The sequence below is a fragment of the Protobothrops mucrosquamatus genome, unplaced genomic scaffold, assembly GCF_001527695.2.
Source record: "Protobothrops mucrosquamatus isolate PMUCROS unplaced genomic scaffold, P.Mucros_1.0 scaffold_307, whole genome shotgun sequence".
Taxonomy (NCBI): domain Eukaryota; kingdom Metazoa; phylum Chordata; class Lepidosauria; order Squamata; family Viperidae; genus Protobothrops; species Protobothrops mucrosquamatus.
This window is the reverse complement of record NW_015386383.1, coordinates 717,292-727,709: the sequence shown is the minus strand read 5'-3', so window position 1 is coordinate 727,709 and position 10,418 is coordinate 717,292. Positions and strand designations below refer to the sequence as shown.

Genomic DNA, 10,418 nt, shown 5'->3' with positions numbered 1-10,418 from the left:
CTGTAAAGAGTCCTTGCTGGTTGTTCAGAATTGGGCTAGACCCATCAGTATACATATCTTCACCTATTTGTTTCTCATTTATTCTCTTTCCTTTCCTCCCTGCTGACTTCTGCTTCGTGAATCCATGAAACTCCACTGTCAGTCCTATAAGGTAGACCAGACTAAGATATCAATGCCATATAGATCAGAACTACTTTTTCTGTAACAGCTATAGTAACAGAACCCTTTAAATCTAAGTCTAAATGAGCTTCTGCCCTGAACCTCCTTATCTTTGCGTGAATTTGGGAAGGGTTTTTCTGAGACTTCTTTTCAAACTTGTAGTAGCTCTTCCTCTTGTCCTCTAAGGCCATTCCCTAGGCCAGGGGTAGGCAACCTTGGCTCTTTTATGACTTGTGGACTTCAACTCTCAGAATTCCTGACCCGGCTGGCTCAGGAATTCTGGGAGTTGAAGTCCACGAGTCATAAAAGAGCTGAGGTTGCCTACCCCTGCCTTAGGCCTTCCACACAGGCTTATCTAGGTATAGAGCTTTTTTTTTTTGTAACCTATATGTTATTCGGATAGTCCTCAAATTATGATTGGTTGCTGAGCAACTTTTTGAAGTTACAACGGACCTCCCCAGGGGTACATATAATCCATTTCTAAAGTTTTGTTGGCCACTCCTCCCATGGTCACATGACCACATGTCAGGGTCTTGGCAACTGGCCGTTTGCAGTACCTTGTGGTCATTTGACTGTGTTTTTACGATGGTTTTATTGAAAACTGTTATTTACTTCTGGTTTCTAGCAAAACCACCCATGGTGAACAATGGGCTTGTTTAACAACCAGGGTGTTTGCTTAACCACAACAAAGGTTGCAATACTGGGTTAGTCACTTTACAATCATCACAACTGATGACCATAATTGCGCAGGCTCCATTACCAACATAAGTTGAGGACTTACCTGTATTCAGCTGCCAGACCATACCCAAAATCACATGCAACCAAAATTTGGAAGACAAATCAGCATTTTTTTTTAAAAAAAAATGGTTGTTTTGTCAAAATAAATAACAAAGTTACCCTCAAACTTCAGCCTTATTTTTCCTGGAGAATAAGGAACAAGCTTTTGACAGTCTCATTTCATCCAATTAAGGTCTCTCCGAAATGCCTCTCAAATCTGGCACACCAACCAGTGATATGATCACTTTTAGGGGTGTTCACAGAGTAGGGTCAAAAAATCCAGGTGGTGGCTTCAACAGTGTCATTGAAGGTTTGCCTTTTTTAAATGTGCATTGCATTTTTGCGACATATATAAGAAACAGGCAAAGCTTCAACAACAGTCTCAAAGCTGCCATCTTCACTTTTATGACCCTACTCAGTGGACACTCCTGGTCACATAATTGACCAGGGCCCTTGCCTCAGAGGTAATGATTCAGTATGAAATAGCTTGTCCCGGTTTTGGTTTTGTCCTTGGCTAGAAAGAAGCTGGTCTAATCCTGCCCTACATGAAGGTCTGTCTACAAACTGAATACATGTTACATTAAGCTTGGCACATTTAGAAATGTGGCAGTATCACTACTTACAGCAGGGGGTCTCTCTGTTCTTGCCTCCAGAGGTTGTGGGTGCTCCAACACTGGAGGTTTTAAAGAAGAGACTGGACAGCCATTTGTCTGAAATGGTATAAGGTTTCCTGCCTAAGCAGGGGGTTGGACTAGATGACCTCCCAGGTCCTTTCCAACTGTCTAGGGGGAATGATAAAAAAAAGGGATGGTCTTAGCTACAATGGTGCAACGGAAGCTCCATCAGTTTTTTTATATATGTCATACATATATGTGCCAGCTTTAATTGTTTTTTTTTAACCACAATCTGGAACAGACCCCCTGGCTAGTTGGGCTTAAGCTTAAATAAGGAGTACTACTTATCTCCTCCCCTTGCCCTAAAGAATGAGGGTGAGAATAAATAGTGGGGCAAAACTTTCAGCCTAGACCAGTTTTTGCTTTGCTGGTACTTTTATCTGGGAAGTTTTATATTCACATTATTTTTCTTTTGTTCCTAAATATTATGTGCCACAAATCCACCACCCACTTCTAGCATGGATGAACTGAGAAAATAAGCATAAAATCCAAGACATTAAAGCAAATACTTGTTTGCAATGGGAATATGCAGAGTGTTTATGCCTTTATTTTATGCTTTGTGTTTCTTCCCTATCAGCAAAATTCATTTAAATGCTTCTCATAAACTGAGACATTGATCCATAAGTTTATTGCTCTTGTTATTATTTTGTTTTAATTTTATTATACTGTTAATACTGTTTTGTTTTATGGTACAAGATCAGCATTCATATTTATCCTTTGTTAACTGTTTTTCTGCTGAAAGCTGCTCTAATTAGTGTCACCCTAAAAGAAACCTAAACAGTCTTAAATGTTTAAAAGTGTAGGGTTTTCTGCTTTGGGAAAGAAAGCAACTTGTAAAATACCAGAATTTTTCCAAAATTATTCCAATTGAAGAACAAAAGACAGGTGATAAATGGAAATTAAGTGGAAATTTATTATCAAAAGCTTTTGGAAGGAAAAAATAACATATTTATTTATATAACATATAAAGAAATAACATATTTATATTTCTTTATATACATCAGGATGAACTGATGAAATGTATTGGGTTCACTGCTGTATATGCTGAAGGTACTGTGTGTCAGTATCGCCAATACTTATGGCCCACTGCTGCTCATGTGAAACCACTGCATTTTTTAAGATGGAGTATAATCAGAACTTTATGTGCTTTTTCAGTTCTTTGCCCTATAACACAGCAATGGCAACTAGCAATACCACTTAGATACCACTTCATAGTGCTTTACAGCACTCTCTAAGCGGTTTACAGAGACAGCCTATTGCCCCCCAAAATCCGGGTCAACCTTGAGCCAGTGAGAATCAAACTGCTGGCAGTTGGCAGAGTTAGCTTGCAATACTGCATTCTAACCACTGTGCCACCACAGCTCCAATTTATATAGCATTGTATTCCTGTGGTTTAAAAACGTGGGAATTACAGGTAGTCCTTGAGTTACGACCACAATTGAGCCTAAAATTCTATTGCTAAGGGAGACAGTTGTTAAGCGAAATTTTGCCCCATTTTACACCTTTCTTGCTATGGTTGTTAAGTGAATTATCACAGTTGTAAAGTTAATAACACAATTACTATGTTTCCCCATTGACTCTGCTTGTCAAAACGTCACAAAAGGGGATCACACGATCACATATTACTTTCTATGTTTAAATGACAGCAGAGCAAATTTGCGGTACGGTTGCTAATAGCTGGAAACATGTCTGCAAGAAGAGAGTTCAATTGTTTGAGGTCTGCAATATTAATAGTGGCCAAATAATTAAAAGCATTAAAAAAAAAATCCAGCTTGACCTGATGGTTACTTGCAATTCTTCTTCCATCCTTCCTTCCTTCCTTCCTTAGGCAGGATACATGTCTGGGATGCTGGTCCCAGTGGGTGTAGGCATTGCTGGAGCCCTTTTCATCCTGGGAGCACTTTATAGCATCAAGATCATGAACCGCCGTCGCAGAAATGGTTTTAAAAGACATAAGCGAAAGGTTGGTATTCTTCTTTAAATGCTATGAAATGGCTTGAGTTCTCTCCTTGCCCCGAATGATTGCTTGCGCCTAAAAAGTGAGTATTAGTCCCGCCTTAGGCACAAAGCCAGCTTAGCCAGTCACACTGTCTCAGCCCCAGAAAGGAGGCAATTGCAAACCACTTCTGGAAAACTTTGCCACCTTTGCTTGGAGTAAAAAACTGACCCAAAAGCGCATGTACATACACATACAGACACACACACACGAGAGAGAGAGAGAGAGAGAGAGAGAGAGAGAGAGAGAGAGAGAGAGAGAGAGAGAGAGAGAGAGAGAGAGAGAGAGAGAGCATGATTATGTGCAGACTTTTCCAATCCAATGTGCTCCAGAAATGTTCAGCCACAGTTTCCATCATCTTGGCATAGTAGTTCAGTATATCTGAAACCCACTAAGTTGGGGAAGACAGCATGATAGAATGCACACTGGAAATCTAGTCTCAGTCCCAAAAAATGTATAAAAATTGGTAATGAAACACGCACAAATTAGTTTGTAGGTGATGTAGTTTGTAGGTGATGTAGTTTGTAGGTGATGTAGAATTAATGTTGTCTTTCTGCTTAATTTGAATTCTGCAGTGTTTATAAAAACTGGAGAATTGGTGTAACTGAGTCAGGTTTTCTTAACCTTTGTAGAGGAGGATTTTTTTTTATCAATGACATTTCAATATATCATAATCTTTTCGGCCAAACCTTTGTCACAACAAGAGCTGGACATTTTCTTCTCTAAGGAAAAGGAATGTTTTGAACTCAGGGTACCATGTAAATCCCAGAACTGATTGTCCTCCAGCCTCATTAATCAAAAGACACAATATTGTATTAGTATTTATTTTAGATGAATTCTGCAAAAGCAAGAATGAAATCTGCAGCACAGGGCAGCACATGTTAACCCCAAATCAAATCCAGCTGTAGTCGGTTTACCACCTTATAAGTTGTTAAAAGCTGCAGGGCAATTAAACCAATCATCTTAGTTCAATAAGAACGAACTTATTGCTCGATCTGTTATATCTCATATCATTTTGTGTTTGCTAGCTTTTGAGATGGGGCAAGGTATCCCAAATATCTACAAAGCACCTGTTTGGTCTTGATAACTCTACTATAGAGCTGCTCCAAGTTTATAACTAACCCAGCCTTCCTCCATCTGGTGTCTTCCAGATTTATTGGTTTTCACCTCTTTGGATATGCTGAACTCCATTATATGTGGAAGAAAGTAGGTTAAAGAAAGCTGCAGTAGCTGAATATTTCAAGGCAGGGAAGAAATAAACAATGGGGAAGTGTGTTTGTTTTCCTTGTTGTTGATGTTTTTCTTTTTATCTTTTTTTTGTCTCTCTTTTTCACTCTTCACCCCAACTAGCAGAGAGAATTCAACAGCATGCAAGACCGGGTGATGCTTTTAGCAGACAGCTCTGAAGATGAATTTTGAATCCAGCTGCAAAGCTACATCATGTTCTCCAGTGACTTACTTTGGTTGCAAAGGGAGTTTTGCAAGTAAAAAAAAAGTCTTTCTGCTGCGGCCTGCCCCTGTTGTGCATTCACATGGCAGTGTTGCTTTATACAACCGGTCCCCAAAAGGAGAAACACACACACAGCCAAACACATCCCACTCACAGCATGTTGCAGCCTTTCTAAAAACCATGCATTTGTGCAACTTCATTTCCATTGCACTGCATGTTCTTAAGGATGAAACTAACAATGACTCCACTAAGAGTGGGGGACAAGACAGGCTGAATGCCAATAATGGTCCTAAGGTTTTAATTTTCATGTTGATGCTAGCAATCAAAATGTCATCCTTTCCCATATTGTCTTGGGGAGGGTGATTTTGAACCCAAATAATGCCTGTCAATCTCCCACTAGGAAGCCTCTTCTAAGATGTGGGATTTCCTGGGCTGAAGCTCATGGTTTTGAAAATAATTGGCTCTGCTTAATTAACAAAGGGGCCATCTAGAAGCAATCCACCTCATAAACAGGAGAGTAACTATGTAGGTAGAGTACAATGAAGGAGCACGTCATGTATATATAGTATATTATGCTTAGGGCCAAACTAGATAGTTACTTACCCAAGAGACGTGTGCTTTGTTTTGTTCATTGTGAAGCAAATGGGAGTGGAAGAACAGTCAGGAGGGTAGAAGAGTGCTTTCATCAGCTCAGTGGGGGACCCATAAAGATCAAAGTACTAAGCAATTGTCACATATGCATGGCATACTTCACATGGCTATTTACTCAGCTCCCACAGCTAAAAACCTCTCCACTGTCTTGCAATGTTCCCAAAGTGATATGGAAATGGTCAGTGTACATTTGATCTGTGAGAGATCATTACTTGGTGCTGTAGCCATCAAAGGATGGCAATGAACCAGCGGTAAATGCGTGATCGTTGTGCCCAAATTCCTGATACCTTGAGGCAAAGCACTTTTTGATCTGAGCTAAAGTTTAGATGTCTATGGAGAGTCTCAGTCATCCAGGTCATGGTTGTCCCAAAGGTGCTTTTTCACGAGGCAACTGGGCTTTCTTTTTTTCTTTTCTTTGAAGATGTTTCGCTTCTCCTCCAAGAAGCTTCTTCAGCTCCGCAAAAAAGCTGAAGAAGCTTCCAGAGCTGAAGAAGCTTCTTGGATGAGAAGTGAAACGTCTTCAAAGAAAAAAAAAAAAGGAAGTCCAGTTGCCTCGTGAAAAAGTACCTTTGGGTTAAAGTTTAGAGTACACTTTTTTGTGCACTCGGACAAAAGCCAAGAGTTTGGAGCATTTCCCTTTTCAGCTGCTTTGGGACTCAGCAAAATTTAGGGCTGATAGTTCCGTATACATCTATGCGTCCACAAAGCACCCTACCCCATTTCGCTTCTTTTTAATTTAGCACTTCCAGTGAAAGCTGGCATTCTGTGGAACCACCCTCTAACATTCTATTATTTTCTATTTGTTACAAAAAAACCTCTAGATTCAACAGATATTTCCTTTCTCTTCTTGGAAAATAAACATGGTGGTCACGTGTATTTTTTTTTAAATATATCTATTGACTTAAGGGGAAAAAATCCAGTTGGGCACCATTTTTTGTGGAGCATAATAAGAACTATTTTCTCATTGGCTATGTCCATTGCAGAAGCTGTTTTGAAAATAGGCAAGTCTCTAGCAGCTATTTCAAGGGAACTCCCTCCAAGAGGTTCAAAATTCCAAATATGCATTGCAAACTAGCCAACAAATTGCCTAACTCAGTCTGATCTATCAGATTCTCTCCAGTTGAGTTGGACAATCATTCCCATTCTTCCCAGTCAACGGGGATGATAGGAATATTTCTATACATCTGGAGAGAGTTACAGGTGGGGAAGGCTGGTCTAATTAATTGTTCCATTTCCTTGGAAATAAAAATGTGCTTCTGACTTTCAGCTTTTCCCACACCAGTTAACTAAACTAGTAAGACCTCTTGTCTTGCTTTCCATAAAAAGACAAGAGACATGTATTAAGCTGAGCTTTTGGTTACTTCTCCCAATTATTATCCATCCTGAGCCAGTACAACTGTTAGGGGTTTCGGGAAGAGGCTACACTCACCAATATTGGCTAAAGCCAGAAATTGGGAATTTCTGCATACCAAACAAATGATCTTCTACTGAGTTCTGGCCTTTTCTTTCTTTCAAAAGATTGAGAGGGTGAAATGAAAGCTATAGCAAGAAATCTTTAGCTTTATTACAATTAAGTGATTACTGTTTCTGATATACTACAACTTAATTTGACCAAGATGCTTTGCCTCTTTGGCTCACATGTTTTGGGAGTCATTGTCTCATCACTTTACCTGGTGGAAGTGTAAATATATCCTCTGTGTAGGGCTTCAATTTGATCTTCCAAAACATTTTGGAGGATATTTTTATTTTTTTTAATGACCCTCCTTAAGTTTATGTAAAAGTGAGAAAAAAGGAGGACAGTTCATGTCAATGACTTCAGAGTAGCAGTATACCACAAAGTAAATAGTAGGTAAGCAGGAAAGAAGTGCAAAAGCAGTTGAAATATTTCTAGTTTCAGGCTTCTAATCCATAGAGAACAATTTGTTATCTTAAGGATATTAAACACTATTTTTGTAGAACACACACATACACATACACACACTACATAAAAAGCAATGTCTTAGTAAGAGAGGCTTCCTAGCATAGCATCCCAAGATTGTAGACGAGGGGGCCCAAGACTTCCAGCCAATTGTAAACAAAACAATATGGCTGCAAGGAACACCAAACTAGAACCATGGACGGCCAAACGAGAAGCTCCCAAGATCAATGGCTTCCAACCAGTGCTAGAATGTGATGTGTAGCACATAATATGTTGGGATGCCTTTTCTGATCTGGCAAGGGCTGAAGGCCATGCATGCACCCAGTGATTGTGTGAAGTTGAGATGATAGAGATGACAAAGATGATTCAGAAGCAATAGAATGGGCGTCATATTTTGGAGGCTTCAGTTGCCACCCCCCAACCCTAATAAAACCATAAATTGGCTGTTCCTCGATATGTCGGTACCTTTTTTCAAGAATGTCAGTTCAATAAAATAGAGATACTTTTTTGCTCTTCCTCTCCATGTCTGCCAGTTCAGCAGTATGGAATAGCAAAGCCCTCTCTGTATCTTCTAGTGCACGTTCTCCTCCACCCAGTGGCTCACTACAACACATTCAAAGCAGCCAGTCCAAGCAGAGCAGTCCTGCTCCTTGCAATTTCTCCAGTGGCTCTTTTTGCTGGATCAGATATGGCAGGCCCCAAATGTCATAGGCCAGAGCTTGGGACGTATCCCCCTCTTCCTGATTCACTCCCAGAAGGGACAGAATGACTCAAAATACACGGCATTCCAATAGGAACGGGAGTGATGCTTGATGCCAAGTGTAAGAGTTTGGATGTTTAACTCAGCTTTGATTGCTCTAGCCAGCAAGAGGTCCCTTGTTGGGAGAGACCTTTCCTTCTTGGGCCTTTAACTAGAGCCCAATGATAGGCAGGGCTCTAGTTAAGTCAGGGATACAAACTGAGTCCCATTGCATGCCAGGCAATTCCTTTTCCATGGCGGTTCAGTCTTCTTGCAGCTCACAACGCAAGAAGCTGGCTAAAACTGGAATTGCTTCTAGATTTGGGAAGATACCTCTACAGATTTCAGGGCTAGAAGAAAAATATTTTGAATTGTCTTGTTAGCATTCTAACCTGTGTAGAACTGGATTCTAAAAAAGCAACTAGGAAGAGGAATATATGTTTCAGTAGATAGAAGGTAGAGCTTGAGCAGAGGTGGATCTCAGGACTCCTAGTCCTGTCATCTGGCTGCAGACTAGCCTTCCACAACCTGGAATCCTCTGGATGTGTCAATGTGCTGGTTGGGATGAGGAGCGGTTTTCCAACATCCAAGCTGCCCAGTGGAAGCTATAGTGATGTCATGATGTGCCTGAACAGTTGGAGTGCACCCGGTTGGGGAATGCTGCTTGGGCCTTTGATGAGTCACTCTGGTCAACCCAATTCTTCACCTTTTGGGTAGGAACAAAAGACCTATCTCACAGGGTTGTTGTGAGGGCAAGCCAATAAAGTTCTGAAGCACTTGGCCATTAAACGTGTCCTGTCAGAAATATGTACACATAAAACAAAATAGTGTTGCTTGTAAAAAAAAACACGGAAGTTTGGCATAAGAAACAGTTTTAGCCTATCCAGCAGCCATGTGGGCATAAATGATTAGCAGCAGATAAAAAATGTAGGAAAGAAAAAATGGGCTCCTTTTCCTGGGGACATTTGATTTATCTTGGCCTTGTCTAAGGAACACACTAATGAACAAATGATTAGTTCTGGGTGATGATTTCCTGATTTTCTCCACTTTGGCTTGCTAAGAAATTCTAATTGGAAGAAGGGACATTTGGAAATACCTTTGTTTTTAATGACTGAAAGGGAATCAAGTTCCCTTCTGGCTACTCTTAAAACACCATGGTGCCATTTTTTGGTCCGTCTGGATGATGGATAGCTTGGGAGCTGCTGCCATCCAGACCGAGTCAAAGGCTTTCATAATGACAACAGCTGGACTGTTGGGGGAAGAGGCAATCCCAGGGGACACAAATTTGCTTTTGCTAGAGGTGGCTGGCAGAGCAAAGCTGAAAGAAGCAGCAAAGAAAGGTTCATCTTGGGTTCAGAAAGCAAGGGGAGAGAAGTTATCAAACGCAAGAAATGTTTGTTTAAGGAAAGCTGTGCTTAAACAGGTGCAGCATAAAATGCATCTTTAAATTTCATATATTTGCAGGGTGCACATACAACGATTAGGGTTGCCACAGCAGGATGGGGGGAATGCCAGAAAACCTAATCTGAAATTGCTGCCTGCTATGAATATATGTAACTCAGAGTTGAGCTGTAGGATTCTTGGTGCTCTGATCTTAGTTGTTTTCTTGCACACATTTCATTACCTGACTAGGTAACATAGTCAGTGCTAGTGAGTGTGGGGTTTGTTCTTTGTTTCTGTACAGTAATTTGTCCTGCCAGTGCTGGTGGGGGTATGATCTTCTCCTTGGTAGTTCCTTGATTAGGATATTGTTTTCTGCTTAATACCCTAGGAATACCCTAACAATACTGTAAAACTGTAAATCAAGTAATTACTAAAGAGACAAATAAGTAGACAAACAAGCACAAAATAATACTTCAATCAAGAAACTACAGAGGAGAAGACCACACCCACCAACACTGGCAGGACAAGCTACAGCAGTGGTTCTCAACCTGTGGGTCGGGACCCCATTTGGGGTCGATCGGCCATTTCACGGGGCTCGCCAAGCAAGGCTGTCCGCCATTTTTTTTGTCCACCATTTTTTCCCCTTTTCCGGCGGGTGCCTTACCTCCCTT

General features: G+C 40.7%; 1 protein-coding gene across 1 annotated transcript in view; it reads left to right on the top strand.

Annotated features, from left to right (window-relative positions):
- The window catches only part of ARMH4 (armadillo like helical domain containing 4), a 62,249-nt gene extending 57,224 nt beyond the window's left edge, over positions 1-5,025 (top strand). Inside the window, exons 6-7 of the mRNA XM_029287339.1 lie at positions 3,439-3,573; positions 4,957-5,025. Of these exons, the coding sequence (XP_029143172.1) occupies positions 3,439-3,573; positions 4,957-5,025 (204 nt within the window). The remainder of the gene's footprint in view (positions 1-3,438; positions 3,574-4,956) is intronic.
- Positions 5,026-10,418: the final 5,393 nt, after the last annotated feature.